Below are 22,080 nucleotides of genomic sequence, written 5' to 3'. Positions count from 1 at the left end.
GTCTTGCCTTTGAAATGCACTCATTTATTTTGTTTATTAAATGTTTCCCCCCTCCAAAAAAAGCAAAACCAAAACAAGTGGCTTCCCGCCAATAAAATGTAAGCTCTTTGTAAGGTTATGTTATTCTTTGTAACCCTGGTGCCTGGCAACGTGCCTTATTTGTAGTAGGTGCTTAATTGTGATTGATTTGCTGAAATCATTAGTAAAAATGTTAGCAGAGGACCTTGCACGGCTCCCTTCTTCCCAGTGAGGTCAAATCAGTGACTAGTCTTTGGGTTCAGTCCCTCTAATTCATGTCTGGCCTACCTCCTCCAACTTTTCCACAAAAATGAGAGGTTACCAGATGCCTTTCTAAAGCCTGTGTAAACTCAGAAGCCTTCCTCTTCACTCCTCATTGAGAAACCCAGTCACAAAGGAGGTTAGGTGGGCCCAGCATGGTCTGTGTTTGCTTAGCCAGACTGGCGCTTCTGATCATGGCTTCCTTCTCTGGTTTTCACGAACCAGCCTTTTAAGTGTCCGTTCTCGAATTTTCCCAGGAATTCAAGTCAAGCTCACCAGTGTCGAGTTGGCAGAATCTGTTCGGTTTCCTCTTGAACATGAGGGCCTTTCTTCTCCTTGGGGCCTGTAATACCTTAACCAACTGACCTCCAGGATCTTTTCAGTGACTCCTGAGAAGTCAGCAGTCATCGCCACCTGTTCTTTGGGCAGCCTAGGCTCAGGGCCTCTTACATATTTAAATTACCCACAGAAATAATTGTACGGGCTCTAGGGATGGGTCTAACCCAATCCAACCTGAGAAGCCTTTATTCGGCAAGTGCTGCATGTAAGGTATTGTACTGGGGAGTGAGGGGAGGAGGGTGAGGACCCACACAGAATAAAAAGCACCTCCTGCCCTCAACGAGCTTGCGGTCTGTTGTGACACAACATGTCAATAGATAACATACGTATGTGATAGTCTGAGAAGGAAAAGGATCGCTGACCAAGGGCCTCAGGACGTGGCACTGAGGATTTCGAAGAGATTGAGGTGAGGAGAGGTGGCCTTTGCAAAGGCATGGAGGGACGAGACAGCCGGGATGCCCATTGAACTAGCACCTACAGCGTGTGACCGAGAGTGAGATCTGCTGAGTCCCGCCAGGCTTGGAAGTTGATGTTCTAGCTCCAGGGAGGAGTCATGGGACGGTCTCATGCAGGCCAGTAGCAGGGTCAGACTTGGGCTTTCGTTCCACCTGGCCCCTGGCCATCTACCCTATGCCACTGCTGGTGTAGAGGATGTGTGAAGAGCGGTGCTAGAAGCTGGAAGTCTAGTGGCAAGTGATGAGGCAGCTGATTGGAGGGGGAAGCCGAGGGGCCCTTGCGATAGAAGTAGGAGGGTTAGGCATGGGGGCTGTTAGCTGTTGCTGCGCTCTGGAGCCGGGGAGGGAGACGAAGGCTGAATATGAATGGCCTGCGGAGATCAACAGTCTAGAAGAGCCTCGACTGCAGCGGTTACAGAGCACGGCCAGGAGGATGAGCGAGTGAGAGATCCCGCTGAAAACGCAGGAAGGGGGAGCTTAAGAAGAGCAAGGCTCCTGGATTTCGGTGTCAGGTGGAGGGGTGAGGGCCGAGAAGAGAACAAGCAGGAGGGAGGCAGGTGGAGAAGACCAGTGCTTGAGGCGTGGTGAGGCCAGTTCTTGTTCACTGAGGATGGAGAAGAGCTGGGGTGCAGGCAGAGAAAGCCACTGGGGCGGGACAAGGGGCTCCCCCTCTCAGAGCCATAGAATGCCTGGGCAGCAGCTCATTATGCAGTGAAGTTGTGGCGTCCTCGGCAGTGTCAGCTTTGCCAGGAGCTCCCAGTCTGATGGGGGAGACAGCATCCGGATCACCATGGACAAACGATGGGGGCAGGCAGGACAGACTGGGGGCGATCGAAGAGGGGGATGGGAAAGACCAGTTGCAGTAGGTTGCAGGGAGGCAGGAGATGAGCCACAATGAGGCAGTTCTCAGGATTATGGCATGCAACAGGTGGGCCAGGCTGTAAAGAGCCTTAACAGCCAAACAGACCACTGTATGCATTCAACCCTGGAGTTTATGGAGTAGGGAAGGAGTGTGGTCAGAGGAAGCCGTGGCTCAGTGTTGGTTTTTAGTGGGATGGAGGTAATAAGGAAGGAGCCCTTTTGTTTTTTGGTGGGGCAATGAGGGTTAAGTGACTTGCCAAGGGTCACAGGGTGTCAAGTGTCTGAGGTAGGACTTGAACTCAGGTCCTCCTGAATCCAGGGCCAGTACTTTATCCACTGTGCCACCTAGCTGCCCCTAGGAACCCATTTAAGCTGAATAGAAGACAGAATTCCCTAGCATTTAAAGTTGTCTTAAAATGGAGCAGGTTGCTTTATGAAGCAGTGAGTTCTCAGTCATGAGAGGTATTCAAGCAGAGAACGCATGACTGCCCCTCTAGGTTTTGTAAAAGAGAGATTCCATCTGAACCCTATGTTCTGTTCTTGTTCTCTGATCCCCCACCCCCGCAGGTGTTGAAAAGACCAGAGTTTCAAGCATTATATGAAGCTGCTTCCCTGAAGTGGATTTAAACTTACGGAGACAGGTGAGTTGTCAGCTTTAATTCTGCCACACAAACCAGCTTGTTCCTGCACTCCTTCTCGTAGGGCAGCTGAAAGGAGATTCAGAGACACCGGATTAGGCCATGGTACCCCATGGGAAGGGGTCAAGGGCAGCTGGCCCTGGCTGGCTTCCTGCCAGGGGAGAAGTTAAAGGCAGTTGGGGGCCTCCAGAGGAGGCAGCTGAGTAGAAATTGTCCACCCTCATGGACCTTGACCAGTCAGTCGGACAGATGGGACATGGAAGGGGAAGGATTGGTCACGGTGACCTGCAGGGTCCTTCCCAGCCTCTGGTCTCTGATCTTCTCTACAAGTTATTGGATATTTTAAGAGAAGGGCTGCTGGCGGCCGAGTGACCGCATTAGAGATGTGGGTGACAAGAGATGCTTTGGAGGCCTCACGTGTCCAGCTTTGCAGCCAGGCAAGAGCCCTGCAGCCAGCCCCTTGGTGTCCTGTTGATTGGTGCCTTATTGCCAATGCGCAGGCCTTCCTTCCTTCAGCTAGGGGGCACCAGTGAGCCCAGAGCGCTGGCCCTGGGCCGGGCTGAGCACTTACCTCAAAGAGTGCTGTGGGTTTGCTGAGCTGATCCAGGATGGGTTGGGGGTGCTCCCGATGCCCCTCAGGGTTATTTAGCTGGTAGCTGACTTCGATTGTGATGTTGGAGAAGCAGTCCTTGTTACCAGTCTGCCACAGAAGACAGCATCGTGGCCATCTGGTCAGATGGGTGCTGGGTTCCCTGGAGCAGCTATGTGGGCAGGCTTCCCCTACACCAGATGGGGATGGCAAGAGAAGCCCCGGGGTCTCCAGGGCAAGCCCCCTCCCAAGGTCATGCTGGCATCTGGGGTTTGGGGCAGGTTCCTAGACATTGCCCTACCCTCAGACCTAGGGTCCCCCCTCCAGTTTGGGGAGGCATCTTGTCAGCTCTTTGAGATCTTCCCCCATCATTGCTCTGACCGCCCAACTCCCCCAGGAAGCCTTTCTTGGTCATCCTGCCAAGGCTAGGTCCTCACTCGAGCTGTCATCTCATGGGAGCTGGGAGGCGGCCTCCAACAGGTGGAGCCGCCAGGGCCCGGGGCAGCCTGGCCTTGGCACCAGCTTTCTGTCTCCAGCCCCCAGTGCCCAGCTCTCTCCTGGGAGCCCTACAGAGATCCATTGGCAATTCTCCTAGGGTTCTTGTCCCTCCCCCTTAACAGATGGAACAGAGGTCACACAGGGCTCTGTCTACACAGTCCACACTGCCCCCACACGTGCCCTCCCTGCCTTTTCCTCTTCTGTTCCCATCCATCTCATAAAGCCCAGTGCCAAGGCCCCCTCCCCCAGGAAGCCTTCTCTGATTTCTCTTACTGGTAATGGCCTCCCTTTTGGCCCTAACCTCCTATTAGACTGTATCTCCCCCAAGCTTTAACTCAGTGCCCTGCACACGGCAGGAGCTTCTTGAATGGTTGTGGAACCCCACGAATGGGTGAGGGAAGGAGGGCCCACTTCCTGTGAGCAGACCCCAATCCCAGATGTGGGGGGGAAGCAGAGGTGCGGGCATTGCCCCTCCCCCATCCTCTCGATCCGATCAGGAGAAGGGCAGCCAGGCTGAGTGAGAACCCGGCTCAGGTGCCCAGGGCCTTCTCCTGTTGTGTGGTGAGCATCTGGCGCCCCCTTACTCCAGCGAGAGCGGCTGGGGGCGGGGCTCACCGGGCTTGGCTGCCGTGCTGCCTGGCAGGGACCGGACCCTACCTTTCTCTCTGTTGTGATGAGCTCGAAACTGCTGCAGCCGGGGGCCCAACTACCCTGCTGGGCCCTCGAGCTCCTGTCTGCAAACAGAACCCGCTTCCACGGCTTCTTCATGTCAAGCTCAATGGTCACATTCAGAGACAGCCTCTGGGCCCCTGGAGCAAGGAAGGGGATGGCACGCTGAGGCCAGGCTGGTGCCCAAGGGCCCTCCTCCCTTTGGATGAGAGCAGCAACTGTCGGAGGGCAGGCACTGCTGTCTTAATGCTTGTACTGGAATTCTCAGCACTTAGCAAGGGCCTCATGAATGCTTGGCATAAGGAGGGACTGCTGGGCGGGCATTCCAGCAGAGGAGTCCCCCCAGCCCCGGAAAAGGGTCCGATGCTGCAGGAGCTCAGCCAGGAAGGTCAGGAGGGAGAAGGGCCCAGAGGCCCAGGGGAGCTGCTGGAAAGAGCAGGGTTTGCCTCGAAGGAGCGGCCAGGCACCTACCAGCCTCCCGCCCGCCCCTGGGATGGTGCATGCGCACGTGCTCAATCACACGTGCTCACATACTCACACATGTATACACACACTCAGTCACACGTGTGTGCTCACACAGACACACGTGTTCGCGCAAACACAGTCACACGTGTGTACTCACATGTGCTTACATAGACACACACCCCTGAAAGTACCTTTCCTGGCCCATGGGCTGTCTGGGGCCATCACAAAGCACAATTGGCTGCTGATGTTCTGAAAGTCACCAGGCTTCATCATGCTGGGGGTGAAGGTCATGGAAGCCTGCAGCCTCACCACAGGCCTGGAGCTAGGGAGGGAGGGAGAGGAGGGAGGCCAAGGCCTGAGATGAAGAAGGGAGGAGGACATGTCCAGTGTCCAGCCCTTCAGCTTCTCTCCTCTCTTGTCTGGGGCGGGGGGGGGGGGGGAGATCCATATTGGGGGAGGGGCTGCTTGTGTGGCTCATAGTCACCCCCCTCCTCCATGTTCCATCCCCACCCATCCTGAAGGGGCTTGGACACACCATTATTGGAAGGGATGGCCCTCAGTCATGGGGAAGGGCCTGGGTTCACCCTGCAGACTTGGGGTACTCCTACCGCAACACAGCTGCCCGGCCCAGAGAACCAACAAAGACGTCGTCCAAGCTGTCCCCTGAGATGTCCACGCCACCATCGATGGATACTCCGAAATACTGCAGCCCCGGGACCAGGTCAGCCGCTCGGACCCACTGTCAGGGAAAGGTCCATCCAGCTTTGGTTAAGGCCTTTGCTTTTCCTGCAGCCCCTCCCCACCCCAGGAAGCCCCCTGGGAAGGGACCGGCCCTGGACATCCTACATAGGGGCTGGGAGATAGGGCGAGCTGTCACAAAAACTGCTCCGTTGGGGTCCTAGGACCTGAGGCTAAACCTGGCATCTGGGTGACCCTAGGCAAGGCACGGCCCTGGGTTTCAGCTTCTTCCCTGTAAAGCAAGGGAGACGGCCCAGGTCCCCTCTAGAGCCATGGAGCTGTGTGAGGCTGGGCAAACTGCTGAACCGCTGCCTGCCTCAGTTTCTTCATCTGTCAAATGGGGACAATGACAGAACCTCCCTCCAGGGCTGCTCTTGTGAAGACCAGACGAAATCATGTTTGTAAAGCACTTAGCACAGTGCCTGGTGTGTTACAGAAACATGCTCCCGTGACCCTAGGCTCACCCAAAAGGTGGGCGTGGCATGGGGTGTGTGCATGTCTGCGTACACGTGTGTCCAGATGCATGTGTGTTTGTGTATATACCTGTGTTCATAGCATGTTGGTGTTCGTGTATGCTGCACAGGCGTGTGCACAGGAATCTACATGTGTGTTCACACGTATGTATAACATGTCTGTGCACTGCATTTTGTGTGCCTTTGTCTATCCGCAGGCTATGTTGTGTGCACGTGTGTATGTTGTGTTTATGGGCATTGTGTTGCACGTTTGTGTCTACATGTGTGCATGCTGTCTTGTGTGTGTGTTTGCACATCATGCATGTGTTTGTGTGGGCATGTGTATGCGAGTATGTACATGTTTTGTGCATGGGTGTTTGCAGTTTGTGCCTGTGTGTTCACATGTGTGAACACATCTTGTGTATGTTATATATACACATTTGTGCATGCACGACTGCAGTTTGCATGTGCTCATACGTATGTGCATACGTGTCTGTGTGTGAGGAGGCACGCACCATAGTGGCAGGCACACTGTTTCCACAGGGACATAGGCTAGTCACATGTGGAGAGGAGAAGGTAGTGGGGGGGGGCCAGGAATTTGGAGGGGGCTCATGAGCTGGCCGCCAGTGTGTGGCGGCCCCTGGCCCGCTACCTGAGAGGGGCTGCTTGTGATGCCGTGGGGGAGCCCGTTGTAGATGTAGATGCTGCCAAAGCTGGAGTCAGGGGGCGCCAAGTACCCCTCCAGTGGGGCCCCAATGGCAACATCACTGTACCCATCGTGGTTGAGATCTCCAATGGCAGCGATTGCAAACCCAAATCTCGCAAAGGCAAACTGAGGCCGGCCAGTCAAGGTCAGCAACGGCTTAAAGGAGTCATCCTGAAAAGTGGTGCAGAGAGGAGGACTGGGGTTAGGGTCAGGTGCTCACAGCACCCTTCAGGGACCCCCGTTTTAGGCAGCAAGGGGGGAGCACAGTGCCTAGAGCGCTAGACCTGGAGTCAGCAAGGCCTGAGTTCCAATCCAGCCTCAGCCACTTGCTAGCTGTATGACCCTGGGCAAGTCATTGAGCCTCTGCCTGCCTCAGTACCCTTATCTGTGAAATGGGAACTGTAACGCCAGGATTGTTGGGAGGGTCAGAGGAATGAAGGTTTGCAAAGGACTTTGGAACCCTTGAAGTATCATCCAGTGTTGGCTGTCATTGTCGGTTGTGACTTTACAGACAGAAGTAGCCTGAAGCCTTGCTGGTCACTTGCCTGGGCTTCTGCTGCACCACCCCCACCCCATACTTCCTGGAGAGCATGTCCAAGGTGTCCAGAGAAGAAACACCTGCGTGGGGGTGGGGGGGGGCACTGGGGCAGAGACCCTTCTTCCTCCCCCCATGGAGTTCTCTCTGAGGACTGAAGGCCCTGGGCAGGTATTGGGGTGCACTGGTCCAATGGGCCAGCAAGATCCTGCTGGGCCCGGAGTCCTGGACTGTCCCTCCGGCCCCTGGGAGTGGGGGAGGGCCTCAGAGAAGGTCCTGCCCAGGGCTTTTGTCCTCACACCACCTGGGCCCATGGGAAGTGAGGTGGGGAGGGGATGGGGAGGGGTGCGGTACGGACTGGCCTTGCAGGCCAATCAGCTGCAGGGCGCTTTGAGAGAGGGAGGGGCCATAGTGCGGGAGCGGGGCCAGCCTCCGAGCCCTGCTTTGTCTCACCTGTCCTTCCAGGCTGTACACATAGACCCTGCCTTCTTCCCCGCGGACGTGATAAAAGGGGGCTCCGACGAGCAGATGGTCTGTGACCCCATCCATGTTCACATCCAGGGCGCAAAGCTCAGAACCGAAGTACGAGCCCATCTAGAAGCCAGAGAGCTTGCTGGCAGCCTGAGCCTCGGCCGGGGCTGAGCCTCGAGCTCGGGCCATCCAGGGCTGACCAGCCCGCTCTCCTTGGGAAGCTGCTGCGGCTCTGTTAAGCCCCCTGGGCTCAGGCTCAGGTCAGAGGTAAACAGGAGGCCGAAGCCTCAGCCCCCAGAGAGCCCAGGTGCCTCGGACCGTCCAGGCCACCTGTGGCTCGTTAGGGCCCCAGAGTCCTCCCTCCCTCCTCCGGGGCTGGTACCTGTTCTCCGTCCAGAACAGGGAGGAAGCCACGGGCTGGATCATCCCTCTGTACGGACAGTACCTTTCCTCTCCCGCCCTGCCGCGGTGCGCCAGCGAGGTAGGAGGCGCCACAGCTGGTGTTCACCACTGCCAGGGAGTAGCCTGGGGGGGGGGCACAAGATGCACCAGGAAGCAGAGCCCCTGGGCAGGCCTGGAGCCCTTTGGCCAGGAAGGAGCCAACTGGGCCCCATCCAAGCAGGGGCCTGAGCAGCCAGACCCCACCCCCCCCCCGGGCCTCCTGGGCCCGGTCTGCTTCCAGCAGGGGGCACTTCCTAGGATCTCCAGATTCTGAGCTGCAGCGTCTCCTCAGACCCCCTCATTTTACAGATAGGGAAGCTGACGTTCACAACGGGGGAAGAGACTTGTCAAAGGTCACCCCAAGTGTTAAGTAGCAGGCCTAGAGTTCCACATCAGGGGAGGGTCCTCCTATCGGATCCTTCAGGGCCTTCCTCAGGGTAGCACCCCATCCTGCATCCCTTGGCCAAAAGTCTGCCAGTGGCTCTTGCTCCCATATGCCCATGAGGACACGTACACACACACAGCCTGTCAGTCTCTCTGTCTTTACCTGCACCTCCCCCTCTGCCCCTGACCCAACCAGAGAAATGGAAGGTGACCCTGAGCTGCCATTGGGAGCAGGCCCAAGGAGGAGATGCAAAAGGGACCCTCAGCAAACCCCCAGAGAAGAAGCTGCCCAGCTTTGCACCTGACCTTACCTGTCCCTCCCCCCACTATCTGTTGGGTTAGGGGGCTGGGCTGGTGACCCCAAGGGATCCCCAGGATGGCTCTGACTCCTTTGGGGTTGAGGATGGGGCCAATGACAAGGCTGGGGATGGAAGACCAGCCTCCTTCCTCTGCCCAGAGCCACCCCAGTCTTGCCCCTCACCCAGGTAGCTGTACTGGGTAGTCCGGGGGTCCTTCCTGGTCTCGTTGAGGAAGTGAATCTGGTGGTTCTCTGTGTTGTACAGCATGACACCCCCTGACCAGTCAAAGGCCCCCACGGCTCCCAGCAGGACCTGCTGCTGCCACAGGGAGGAGAGAGCAACTGATATGGGAGGGGGCATAGGATGGGGCAGGGAAGGACGGGATGGGCCTAAATTGTTTATTGGTGGAATGGGTGAATGATGTCATCACTGTTCTAGGGGGTTATTAGAATGAAGATGGGCCAGAGAGTGACCATAAGGAAGATAGGAGGAGGGAAGTGGAATCCCAACAAGAGTGCCCCCCCCATTAGAAACTGTCCAGGGTGCTCATTAGCCCAGCTGTCATGGTCCTGATTCTCACCCATTGATGGAAGGGTGGGTGGACAGAAGAATGGATGGATAGATGGCTGAATGGATGGATAGGTGGATTGATGGATAAATGGATGGATGGATGGATGAATAACTGGCTGGCTAGATAGATGGATGGGTTAGTGGATGGATGCATGGATGTATGGACAAATGGATGGACGGATGGATGGATGAATGGATGAATAGACAGATGGAAGGATGGATGGATGGATGGATGGGTGGGTGGGTGGGTGGGTAGGTGGACAGGATCCAGAGGAGGGCTCACCCATACCTTGCCCAGGACATGGGCACTGAAGCCGATCTGGGCCAGCTCATACTGTAAGGCTTCCCCAACAGTGCCTGTGGCCAGAGAGGCATGAAGTGAGATTAAAGGTACTCTGCCTTCTTCAGGGAGGAGGCAAGTTGGTGAGAGACCACTGACTGAAAGGTGTCCCGATCCCTAACTTAACTTGCAGCCAGGGTCAGTGTCCAGGCCATAACAAGCCCCCACTGTGGCTTATTTCCAGTGTGCTGCGGCAAGCCCAGCTGGATGAGCCCCTTAGAGGGAAGTATTGGTGTTGATTGGGTTGGGAGAGGGGTAGAGAAGGCAAGGCCTGTATGGGGAGGAACAGAGTTTACGGGACAAGAACATGTCCGTGAAGAACAGGGCACATCTGTGTGCATGCCGGAGCCCAGGTGGAGGGAGAATCCACTGGGCAGACCGATGCAGGCCTCAGTGGTGGAGGGTGGGGCAGCCGTACAGTGATGAGCCAGAGCCTGATGGAAATCGGGCTAGAGGCCGCCCAAGGGCCGGTAGGTTTTCTTCTCCCATCTCAGCCATGGGCCTCTGATTGCACTAGCCATGGATGCCTATGCCCGAGGACTCTAGGCTTCCTGCCTGCTGGCCAGAGCAGCAGAGAGGGAGGAGGAAGGGGAGGGGGGAGGAGGTCGGGCCAGGACAGCCCGGGGGTTACGGGGGGGGGAATGGGGGGCCCCCTCAGGACCATTCTAGGGGCTACCTTCCACACTGATAATTCTCTGCTCAAGGCTGCTCAGCAATCCATCCAGAGCTGAATAGTCCGTCACCTTGAAGGCATGGGTCTCATCTGGGTCAGAGGCAATCAGGTGCAGCTCCTGGTTTGCCTTCGTCTTGTTGAAAATGCCTCCAACCTGCACCAATGCCAGGAAGGGAAACGAGCATTTATTAAGTGCCTACTATATATCAGGCACTGTGCCAAGTGCCTCCTCGATGCGGGGAAGGGTGAAAAGGGGGGAGGGGCGCATGGAGAGCTTCTGCCTGAGGGGCAGGTGGGAGAAGTCAGTGGCCAGGCCTATGGCCTCACTTCCCTAGAGGGGATCCCCGACAGGCTTGGGGACTCTGGAAAGGTAGTGAGCTACAGTGGGTAAGGAGCAGCCTCGCCTCAGCCCCCTCATCTGTGACCTGGGCCACCCAGTGCCGGTTAGAAGGTTTGCAGAGCTCCCTCGGTGTGGGGGGCAATCGCTCTGATTTGACCCCATCCCTTCTCTCCATCCACACCCTGGCTGAAGCCTTCATCCCCTCCTTGCAGTCTCCTCCTCCTGGCCTTCCTGCCTCCAGCCTCCTGAGTTGCCAGGGTTACTACCTCCTCAGACATCTACTGTGGCTCCTCTCTCCCTGGCATCCAAAGGTCTTCACTACACAGCTTTTTTCGGTGGTGGCTCTCCACATCTCCTGCCTCTACACCTTTGTCCCTTTCACCCGTGAATCCCTGAGCTCTGGTACCCTCGGCACACAGGGCCTTGGCTGGCCCTCCGGGCGCTCAGCCTCTCTAGGAGGGTGGAATGGAGGCTCTTGTAGGCCAGGGACTCCAGGGGTCAGGGAAGGCTTCTGGGAGGAGAAGGCCTTGAAGGGGTGTGAGGGAGGAGGCTGCTAAGCCCCTGAGGGCAGGCCCATCTATTCTCCTCTTGGCATCCAGCGCTGGGCCTGCTCAGGGGAGCAGCAATTTACCCCAATGGCAAAGCGCTCAATGCCCTCCATCTGGGGGGAGTGGATAACAGTGCTCAGGTCCAGGGGGTCCTGAAAAATGTCACCGTCCGTCAGCACCACGATGACCTTTGCAGCCTTCTCCCGGGATCCCCGGCTGGGAGTGAAGATGGAATCCCTGGGGAAAGGGAGTGGGGAGTCTCGGGATACGGTAGGAAAGGAAGGGGTGCCCAGCCTGGTGGGGTCAAGGCTCTGCCCGGCTCACAGGTGCCCAGTGGGCTCAGAGGTATGCGCGTGTTTGGGTGCGGGTACGTGGGAGGACTCCGATGAAGAGGCTCCGCCCAGGAGGTCACAGGGGACCACTCGGAGAAGCAGCTTCCCATCTGTAATATGGGTGTGAAGATCCTGCCACCACTAAGGTGCCCACGGGTGTGCCTTTGTGCTGTACCAGGTGCTGCTGTTGGTCAGGTGGGACCTGGCCCCAGCGAGTCCCCCGGGAGCTGAGCAAGCCCCTGTGCACTCACAGGACGTGCTGGATGGCCGAGGCCGTCTTGGTGACGTTGCCCACTTGGTTTATGTTCAGGACTTTCTGCAGCGAGGCATTGGCATCCCGACCATCCTGCAGGTCAAATTCTGTCTGAATCACGTCTCCGTATTGTACCACAGCGAAGCGGCACTGAAAGAGAGAGGCACCCCAGCCCCCATCCCAGACGTTAACACACATACATACACACACGCACACACACACGCCCCGACCAGTCAAGGCTCGAAGGAGCCTGGGGGAGCCAGAAGGAAGAAGAGTCATAGGCAGGAATTGTCCCAAGGCCCCCCACCACACCCCCCCACGCTCCTCCGACTCCCCCATCTCGGATGCTCCCAATAGCGTTTCCCTGGCCCCCAAAGCCCAAGTAGGGCCGGCCTCCCTTCAGAGCTTCCGAACAGGTGCATGCCTTCTCCTCTGGGGGTTCCTGCTGCTCTGATTGTTCCCTGTCCCGGGCTAGCCTCTTCTCCCAGACCAGACCAGCATTCCCTGGGGGCAGGACCAGGCCTGGGCTTTCTCTTGCTCGGATAAAAGTGCTCAAGGCACCAGTGAGGAAGGGGCTTGGCATATGTTGTGTCATGGGTCGGGACCACAGGGCTCAGGCTGGAGGGGCCGGCTGCTCTGAGCACTGGGGGAGTCAGGGGTGGAGCTTGGTGGCTCCAGGCCAGAGGCCCAGCAGAGGAGGTAGGCCAGACGCCCCAGGTACCTCAAAGCATTTCTCATAGAAGGTCCGCATCATGTTGTAGATGAAGCACTTGGCCTTTTGGAAGTCAGGGGGATCTATGCTACCAGACCCGTCCAGGACAATTGCGATCTCTGTGCCTGGCATTCACAAAGACAGATTCAGAATAAGTCCTGGAGCTGGGGGTGGAGCTCAGGACCCCTGAAGTGGGGGGGACAAGCAGGCAGGGGGCTCTCACATCAGCTTTCACCCTCCAGGCTCCCCCCAACCCAGCCAATGGGGGACGCTCCCCAGGCAGCCCCCTACCCAAGTCCCAGACCAGAGCCCTCTGAGTGGCAGGGAGGTTCCCCAGGCCCCCAGAAGCCCTGCAGGTGGAGCTAAGGCTCAGGCAGGTGTGGCCAGACAGGGGGCTTCAAGGATGGGCTGGGGGTGGGCCATGGCTGTTGTGGTCAGAGAGCCTGGGGCTACACCTCCACTACTGCCTGGGACCCGGGGCTTCCTTTAACTCCTGCTGCTGCTGGAGGACTGAACCATCCAAGCACACCCACACGGATATTCCAAGAGTAAAGAGGGCAATAATTATAGTAATCTGCACCGAGCTTTACAAAGACTGCCTCATTTGAGCCTCACAACAACCAGGAAGTGTCAGCAGCAGAATTTGAACTCAGGCCTTTCAGACTCCAGGCCCAGCATTCCATTTAGTGGATGCTAGAAAGACCAAACCACATTTCCAGGGAAACGTGTGCTGTGACAAAACCATCAGTGGGGGTGTTTGGTGGGACCCCAAGGAGCAGAACCCAGAATATTGTGGGGAGGGAAACAGATTGGGGTTGCATCAAATCTGGCCTCAGGCACTTCCTTGCTATGTGATCCTGGGCAAGTCACTTAACCCTCATTGCCCCACAAAAAAAAAAAAAGAAAACCCTATGAGGGCTCATGAAGAACCAGACACACCTAAACAACAGATGTTAGCTATTATTTTTGTTATCATGATTGTTATTGGATGTCAGGACAAAAGTCCTGCCCATGGGAGCTTCTCCGAAGTGGGCGGGGCCTTGTCCCTGGTGCCCTCTGCCCCCTGCTGAGCTTTCCCTCCCTCCCCCCCCCACCCCCAGCCCAGCCATCTCACCTGCCTCCCCATCCTCCTCGTCCTCCTCCTCTTCCTTCAGGGCCCGCTTCCCCTTGACGCTGGGGTTGTTGCACTTGGGGTTTGGGGGGTCCTGGATGGGGAGGTCCTGGTAGGGGCTGCTGGCGGCAGGTACAAGGGTCAGGCAGGATTGGCCAAGATCTCTACCCCAGGTTCCTTGGACTGGGAGATTCTCTTTAGGAAACAAGGCGGGGTCACCAATGGGGGGGGCTTTCATGAGGCTGCCCGCACCCCACCCCACCTCCCAGCCCTAGGGCCGGGGCTCACCAACACCAGGAAAGCTGAAGCAGCTCTGTAGGCCCAAGTCTGCCCCCAGAAGGCTGCAGGCACCGTTCAGCTCCTGGGCCAGGCTCTGTGGCCGACCTTGTCTTTTTACCTGAGCACACACCTGTGGAGAGATGGGGCTGAGGCACAGGGAGACCAGGGCTCAGTGTCCTGGATGGAGACAGTTCTGTGTGGGGGTAGTGGCGACCTCTGCCCTGCACAAGGGCAGCAGTGACTCCCATCCTGTGGTGGACAGACCCCATCCCATACACTCACCACCAATGTGCCGTCCGGGCTCCGAGCTATGGAGACCTGAGGGTGTGACCCCCGTGGAATGGGCACATCCTCTGTAATGGTTTAGAACACAGGAGGGAGAGGGGAAGAGGGAATACTAATGAGGAAGAGCCCACAGCCCTGAGCAGGTGGAGAAGCAGCTGTATTGGAGTTGGCTCCCAGCTGGTGGGAGGCCATAGATCCCCCATGGCCAGCCTGGCCTGCACATCATTGGACAGCGTGATGACAAGGGCCAGCCCTGGTGTCAAGGCCTTCCCAAAAAGTGGGACGAGCCCTAAGAGAGCATCAGCACCACTCTCTTTGTTTTCCAGAAGGGAAACAGGTCCAGAGAGGTGAGGGGGCTTCCCCAAAGTCACACAGAAAGGGGCCAAGCCAGGATTAGAACCCAGGTCCTCAGCCCACCACTTCCAGCTCACCCCATACCCTGCCCCTCCCAAGGTCTACGGTTTGCTTTCCCTGGGGGGCCCAGGCTGCCCCAAAGGGCACTTGTCCAGGTTTGCAAACCTGTCTCTCAGAGCTCACAAAGGTACTTGGCCGTGGCCAGAGCGGGGCCAGGTCCCATTCTGGGGACCAGGAGGGTGGCTCCTGATGCTAGAGAGGGAGAAGGCTCCACCCATGTGCTGAGGGCCTCCAAGGGGACCTGCTGGGATCCCAGAGCTTACTCACTTAGGGGCTGACAGATGATCTCATCATCCCCGCTGATGCTACAGCTATGCACGAGGCCAGCTCCCCGTGCTCTCCAGGGTCCAGTAACAAGGAGCCTGGTCAAGGGAAAGAAGGGCCAGGATGTCCCATTGGGTCTGCCAGCCTGGGTGAGACGAGCTAAAGCCCCAGCAGGCTGCCCCTGCTGCCCTCAGCTCAGACCATCCTCTGGGTGAGCTCCTCACTGGCCATGCCTGGGGCCATTCTAGGAAGTTCAGCCAGCTCTCAGCCCTGGGCCTCTGGGTTCTGATGGGCCCCAGAATGCCCCACCCACAGTGGGCAATTCAGGCAACTGGAGCATGGGCCCCTGGGGTCCAACCTCATTCAGCCCTCCCATTATACAGATGAACGAACTGAGGCCCACACAGGCAAAGGGGCATCGTCAAGGGCAGAGCAAGGCCTGGAATGATGCTATCTACTGGGCTGTCCTCTGGGCCTTCCCTTGGCATGTGGGCCACCAGAGGGAAAGCTGGAGAAAGACCAGCCCCTGCCGTGAGCAGATGAGAAAGGAAGCCTGCCCAGGCTCCCAGAGTGAATCACGGATCTCCACCTGCCCTGGGGGAGGGGAGCCTCAGCTGCCACCCACCCTTTCCTGTCTGCGTGTGGGTCGGGGCTGGGGTGGGTAGGAGGGGAAGGTGAGTCAGCAGGAAGAAGCAGCTGCTGCACCAGGCTGAGGTGGGGTGCAGACCGCCGTGCTTGAGAAGCTGCCCCATTGAGGAGGAGCAGACAATTGGGTCATCACCGTGGCAATAGCTCCCTGGCCCCTGCCCTCTGGGCAGCACGGGAGCCTGCTGGGCTGGAGGGAGAGCCAGCTGAGGCCTAGCCCTCCTCTGCGGTGCTCCCTGAGTGACCTGGCCTGGCTTCTGTGACCATCAGCTTGTCCTTGCCCTCCTGGTGGTACTGAGTCAGCCAACGAGCACTCAGAGAACCTCCCGTCTGTCCTTCCCTGGCCTCCCCAGCAGCTGCCCCTCTCCCTTCCCAGGAGCACCCACTGCCGGCCCAGCCTCTGCTGGAGGCACACCTCAAATTGGGTTGCAGGCTGGTGGGGCTGTCAGAAGCATTGGCTTTGCATGGAGAGAGCATCACGTGTTCCCCATCAAATTGGGACACACGTGTCACAGCAGAATTACAGCCCCCTTGAGGGGCTGCTGAGCAGCAGAAGCAGATTTCACCACATCCTCCCAGGCCACCTTGGCTGCTGAGGCCTTTGCGAAGGGGCTGCTGCTCCCCAGGCTTTGAGCTCACTAGGCTCCTGGGAGCCCTTTAGATTGTCCACGTCCTGGCTAGGGGACAGAGGGCCCTCAGGGTGGGCAGGAGAGCAAGCCTGAAGCCCAGAGAGGGCCCGGGATTCACCCCAGGGCACACATTGTTCCTTAATCACTGCATTGCTAGGACAGGACCCCCAGACCATCGAAGAAAAAGAGGTTGTCGGGCACCATTTATAACATCAGACAAGCCAGAGAATACTGAGAAGAGAGGGGGTGTCAGCGTCAAGGGAAACATTCAGGGAACTGTGGAAAGCTGGGTTGGGGGTGCAGAAGGACAGAGGAAGCTGGCTGGAGGTGGCCCAGCCACCTGAGGAAGACTGGCCTTCCAATCTACCACAGAAAAGACAAAGATTTGGCAGCCGGATTTTGCCCCTTGCTGGGAGCGTTCCAGTTTATAATTTAAAATGCTTTTAGGGGCAGCTAGGTGGTGCAGTGGATAGAGCACCGGCCCAGGATTCAGGAGGACCTGAGTTCAAATCTGGCCTCAGACTCTTGACACTTACTAGCTGTGTGACCCTGGGCAAGTCACTTAACCCCAATTGCCTCACAAAATAATAATGAAAAAAAGATAGACGGTGCCTGAGAACCTGGCTTCCAACAGGACTCTGACAGGCAGCAGGCATTTCACCCGCTCTTCTTTACTGTTGAGGATAGCAAACGTGCAAAAGAGCAAGGCGGTGCATGGTTGCTGTTGCCATGTTGGGTACATCGGTGCAAGGACAATGCATCGTATTCAGAGGGCCGTAGACGGAGGGGGCTGGGGGGAGAGGGAATGGGCCCATTCCCCAGAGAGCGCTTTCTGCTCCGCCCCCAGAGCCCTGGGCAACCTTTGCTCAGAGACATACTGAGGCTAGAGTGCTTCAGAGCAGCTTCCTCACCATCGGGGGAGGGGGGGGCGCGGGGCGGGGCTCTCTCTCATCAGAGGTCTCCAAGCAAAGGCAGGACAACTGCCCGTCCAGCATGTTATGGGGGGGGGATGCTTGGGGGACGTTGGGTCGGACTAGGTGGCCTCACACCCCTCCAGAAAGCTCGGCCTTGGCCAGATGGCTTCTCAGACAACACACAGAGCCCGTTGGAGGCCTCGAGTGGAGGACCCCCACCAAAGAGACCACAAGCCCACCAGAACTGCCCATTGTCCAAGAGCGTGACCAGAGGTGAGACAAAGGGGATGTGGGGCAGGTGGAGGGCCCAGCGCGAGCCTAGAACTCCCAGGTCTCCCCTCTCAAAATTCCCGTAGGACATTTTTACCAGACCCCCCGGGGCTTCCCCAAACAGAGCTGGAAGCCAGCCCCTCCCCCAGTCTCCCAGCCTCCGGACTCCTTATCCCATGGCCTCCTGGTCTCCACTGGCCCCCAGGCTGCTGCCCTAGTGCAGACTCCCATCCCCTTTTGGGCCAGTAACGCCTAAGCCTCCTGCTTCCAGCCCTTTCCCCTCCTCAACGTAACCTCCGGCACAAGCGTTACCATGCTGGCCTCCTGCTCAAACCCACAGCGGGTCCCGGTGTCTCTAGGAGAACGTACAGACCCCTCAACTTGGCATCGAAAACTCCAGTGAGCTGGCTTGAACTCACCTCCTCAGGCTTTTGGTACGTTATTCCACGCCTATTTAGCGTTCCTCCCACATGGCGCTAGATTTCTCACCTCCATGCGTTTGCCCAGGCTGTCCCCGATGTGTGCAGGGGAACCTTCCCTCCGTCCCCCGCATTGGGAACGAGCACTGCCTGGAGCAGGGGACGCTCATGCCCCTCACCGCGGATTCCCTTCTGGGGTGATCGGTGCTGATCATCAGGCTCCCCGTTAGGGCCTCTCCCCAGCCGCCTTCTTTCTTCCATGTTTCTCAGGTGCTCCTCCCCCAAATTACTTGGTAGGTACTTGCTGGTTTGGGGACTTTATGGGGTCATTGATCCCACAGAATGTCAGCTCCTTCTGGGCAAGGGCAACTTAGTCTTTAGTCTCTGGATCCCAGCACAGTGATTGGCACATAGTGCTTTCAACACTACTCCCATCTTCCTCTGGACTCCCTTTTGGACCTTGCTTCTAACTCCATTCCCTTTCTAACCTCCCTTTGTCTTTGAGCCTCACACTCCTCATCTGTGAAATGGGTATGATAGTTCTTAATTTGCCCCCTTCTCTCAAAGGGATGGTCAGACTGTCGGAGGGGCTAGTGTGGGTGGGGGCGCCCATGGTCTGTGTCCCTCCAACTCACCAGGTCTGGCTGTTGTCCTTGTCCTGATGCAGGTGAACCTCTCGAACTTGGGGCCCTTCACCACTGTGGGGAGGAGGTGTGAGCCACACCCTGCTGATGTCCAGGTTGAAGCTTCTCAGGGAGGTGAGACCTGCAGGGACAATGTTGGAACAGCTTGTCCTGTTCCTGAGAGTCAGGGGGATTTTTTTTGAAACGATGGTCCTGTCCTCTGGGTTTATCTGGCTCCTGGCTCCAGCCAGGTAGTAGCCACACGTGGTGACCATTTGGCTTCCTGCTGACAGATGAATCATTTTTCACAGGAGGAGCTTCCCAGGCCCTGCTGTATCTTTGATTTTGTTTCTCCTAGGAAAAGCCCCTCCTGATGGATTTTAGGCCGATGTCACTAGACCATCTCCAGATGAAACTATGAACCTACACTATAGGTTTGAATCACAGCCCTAGTGCTGCATGTTTGGGGGCTGGGCTACTCCCACTGAATTGCCTGGGACTGACCAGACTTGGTCCGGTCTTGACTGGGATGGCTTGGTGGATCTCCCGTCCCCTCCCAGAGATTCCCAAGCTTTCTTCTAGGACTTTAGCTTATTATCTGTGAGAAACTTGCAGTCTCTTCCCTCTCTCTTCTGTTAGCCCATATACATTCTGTTCCCAACCACGCTCTGGGTTTTCTTGGCATGTGCTATGCACTACCCCAGGTTATAACTTCTCTGCTCAGATTACAGACCTCCATTTTGGAATGTTGATCGTTTTATGAATTTTCAGGCTCAGAGACAGTGAAACACTCCCCTTATTGGCCATTGTGCAGGAACAGCTCTCCTCTCCCCTTCTTCTGAGGGTGTGAGGATTTTTCTAGTCACTCTCTGGAGAGATGGGGGAAGAGGCACTTCCTCCTCCTCTCTATCCTCCCCCTAAAAAAGGCAAACTGCTCGAAAATGATCTGGTCCAGGTGAACTTGAGACTCCATCTCAAAACCCAGCTGCTTCCTCTGCTTTGTGTTTTTCAAGAGTGGAGGTTTTGGGAAGGCAAGACTAAGCAGTCACAGCCTTGGAAGCAGCCACGTGAGGCTGAGAAACAGGTGGCTGCAGAGTTCTCAGAAGGGGCTGGTTCTCCTTTGGAAGGAGCCCCTAGTAAGGACCACACCCCTTCTTGGAGAAGGTGACCATTGACTTGTCAGAAGACAGCAACTTGAAAGGAATAGTTTGGACAATGCAGAGCTGAGTTGTAAGTGAAATGCCAATTCAGATTTATGTTTCATACTTTCAGGATCAACATCCTAAAGGCTGTGCATTAGCACTTGAAGGCTTAGAAGCTAGTGCCAATCTGTTCCTGACATTAGGAGAAAGATGTCTCTAAGCCATCTCCTCCCCTCCAGGTCTTTGACTTGCCTCTTCGTCACGTTCTCCAGCACCCAAATAAAAGACCCTTTAATTCTAATTGGATTGTGTGTGAGAGGTGTAATTCTTTAAAGAGGAACACCTAAGGGGCGGCTAGGTGGCACAGTGGATAGAGCACCGGCCCTGGATTCAGGAGTGCCTGAGTTCAAATCCAGCCTCAGACACTTGACACTAGCTGTGTGACCCTTGGCAAGTCACTTAACCCCCCCCCATTGCCCCGCCAAAAAAAAGAGGACCCCCACCACCTATTTCCCCAGAGACACTAGACAAGAACCAAACAAGCATTAAATAACTTTCCCAAGGCTCCAGGGTGTGGATATAAAAATCCACAGATAGATTTTTTTTTTTGGGGGGGGGCAGGGCAATGAGGGTTAAGTGACTTCTCCAGGGTCACACAACTAGTAAGTGTCAAGTGTCTGAGGTCGGATCTGAACGCAGGTCCTCAAGAATCCAGGGCCAGTGATTTATCCACTGAGCCACCTAGCTGCCCCGTAGAGATAGATTTTTTTTTTTTTTTAAGTCAGAGGCTGAGAGGAAAAAGAGCCTGAGCTCTCTTTTTCCAGGCCAGACTTCCTAGGACTCATCTAGGTACATATATGGGTGGATTCAGAGCTGAAAGGGGCCCATGAGTGGAAATTGAGAGGATGAATTTCCTAGACCTCCCTGGGCTTATTGTTGCACTTAAAAATCAAAGAAATATCAGATAAGATCCAATTGTACTTGACCTTCTGGGGCAGGGGAGTGGAGTAAGATTTCTTTTAAAGTGTTGTGTTTTTTTAATGCCAAAGCAAATATGGGTTTCTGGTTAGGGCTCATTTAGACAGGAACTTCAATTAATCAGAATGCTCCCACATGCAAAGTGTTCAAACTAATGAAGGTTTTACTGTTTATCTTTTCTTGAAAAGAAGCTGGGCAGGTATCATTAAATGCTTACAAATGCTAAGAAGAGCTGGTGTTAACAATTGTGGTTGAGTGGTCAGGAAAAGCAGAACATTTTAATTGAGTGATTGATAGACTAATAAAACTAAAGGCTAGTTTTATGGGAAAAAACAATAAAATAGATAAACCTTTGGTTAATTTGATCAAAAAAAGGAAAGAAGAGGGGAAGCTAGGTGGTGCAGTGGATAAAGCACTGGCCCTGGATTCAGGAGTACCTGAGTTCAACTTCAGCCTCTGACACTTGACACTTACTAGCTGTGTGACCCTGGGCAAGTCACTTAACCCCCATTGCCCCACAAAAAAAAAAGAAAAAAGGGAAAGAAGAAAACTAAATTACTAGCATGAAAAATGTGTGATAAAATAATGGTTGGGGGGGTCCCAGAGGCCCCACCACCACCACTTGAGGGAGCCTTGCCTGATCTCTTTTAAGGCCAGCCCAGAGTCAGGAGAATTGCAAAGGAAATGTAGATTGACCTTCTTGACTACCTAAAGGAAGTTAACTCACCTAGGTGACCACTTTCAAGTCATGCCAATCAATGGACTTGAATGTTACTAGCCAATTAGCTTGAATCAATGTGCAGTGACCCACCTCTACCTGAGGGAGGATAAAAACCCTTGGGGCAAGGAAGGGATGTCTCTTTTCTCTCTCCTGCAAGCCCTCTCTCTCTATCCTAGGTAATGTAGGGCTTCTGAACTTTCTGAGCCATGTGCTCTCTCTTTACTAATATTTAATAGGCTTTAATAAATGCTTAATGCCAAAGACTGGTGCTATAGCCTCTAATTTATAAGTAAGAATACGTTAGAAACCCCACCTAAGTTCCCTAAAACTTATGACAGGGATAGGCACCCCCATATATTTTCTTTTCTTTCTTTCTTTTTTTTTTTTTTGGTGAGGCAATTGGGGTTAAGTGACTTGTCCAGGGTCACACAGCTAGTGTCAAGTGTCTGAGGCCAAATTTGAACTCAGGTCCTCCTGAATCCAGGGCCGGTGCTCTATCCACTGGGCCACCTAGCCGCACCCTCCCCTCATATATTTTCAAATGACACAAATGAAAAGGAGTGACCTCACCACCAATGAAGAGGAAATTAAAATAATTGTTAGGAATTATTTTGCCCAATTATATGCCAATAAATTTGACAATCTAAATGAAATGGATTAATATATACAAAATTTAAAATTACCTAGATTAACAGAAGAAGAAATAAAACATTTAAATAATCCTATCTTAGAAAAAGAAATTGAACAAACTATCAATGAACTTCCTTTAAAAAATCCCCAGGACCAGATAGGTTCACAG

General features: G+C 55.3%; 1 protein-coding gene and 1 long non-coding RNA gene across 3 annotated transcripts in view; one reads left to right on the top strand and one right to left on the bottom strand.

Moving 5' to 3' along the window:
- ITGAE (integrin subunit alpha E) overlaps window positions 1–22,080 on the bottom strand; it is a 43,358-nt gene that overhangs the window by 11,039 nt on the left and 10,239 nt on the right. The window contains exons 2-20 of the mRNA XM_043990609.1: window positions 18,453–18,582; window positions 14,944–15,038; window positions 14,260–14,330; window positions 13,987–14,107; window positions 13,702–13,893; window positions 12,597–12,712; window positions 11,874–12,025; window positions 11,374–11,527; window positions 10,406–10,556; window positions 9,679–9,746; window positions 9,002–9,134; window positions 8,078–8,220; window positions 7,678–7,818; window positions 6,636–6,860; window positions 5,402–5,532; window positions 4,985–5,115; window positions 4,317–4,468; window positions 3,144–3,272; window positions 2,568–2,641 (exon numbers count right to left, since the gene is read on the bottom strand). Coding sequence (XP_043846544.1) covers window positions 2,568–2,641; window positions 3,144–3,272; window positions 4,317–4,468; window positions 4,985–5,115; window positions 5,402–5,532; window positions 6,636–6,860; window positions 7,678–7,818; window positions 8,078–8,220; window positions 9,002–9,134; window positions 9,679–9,746; window positions 10,406–10,556; window positions 11,374–11,527; window positions 11,874–12,025; window positions 12,597–12,712; window positions 13,702–13,893; window positions 13,987–14,107; window positions 14,260–14,330; window positions 14,944–15,038; window positions 18,453–18,582 — 2,509 coding nt within the window. The remainder of the gene's footprint in view (window positions 1–2,567; window positions 2,642–3,143; window positions 3,273–4,316; window positions 4,469–4,984; window positions 5,116–5,401; window positions 5,533–6,635; window positions 6,861–7,677; window positions 7,819–8,077; window positions 8,221–9,001; window positions 9,135–9,678; window positions 9,747–10,405; window positions 10,557–11,373; window positions 11,528–11,873; window positions 12,026–12,596; window positions 12,713–13,701; window positions 13,894–13,986; window positions 14,108–14,259; window positions 14,331–14,943; window positions 15,039–18,452; window positions 18,583–22,080) is intronic.
- On the top strand, window positions 17,182–19,862 carry LOC122745364. Of its 2 annotated transcripts, none has more exons than XR_006355460.1 (5): window positions 17,182–17,401; window positions 17,739–17,832; window positions 18,485–18,575; window positions 18,799–18,874; window positions 19,713–19,862. It is a non-coding gene; the product is annotated as an uncharacterized LOC122745364 (long non-coding RNA). The 2 variants fall into 2 exon arrangements; XR_006355459.1 differs by having other exon boundaries at window positions 17,670–17,832.

Source organism: Dromiciops gliroides, chromosome 3 (genome assembly GCF_019393635.1).
Source record: "Dromiciops gliroides isolate mDroGli1 chromosome 3, mDroGli1.pri, whole genome shotgun sequence".
NCBI lineage: Eukaryota > Metazoa > Chordata > Mammalia > Microbiotheria > Microbiotheriidae > Dromiciops > Dromiciops gliroides.
Note: the sequence above shows the minus strand (reverse complement) of the source record. Positions and strands in the feature narration are given on the sequence as shown.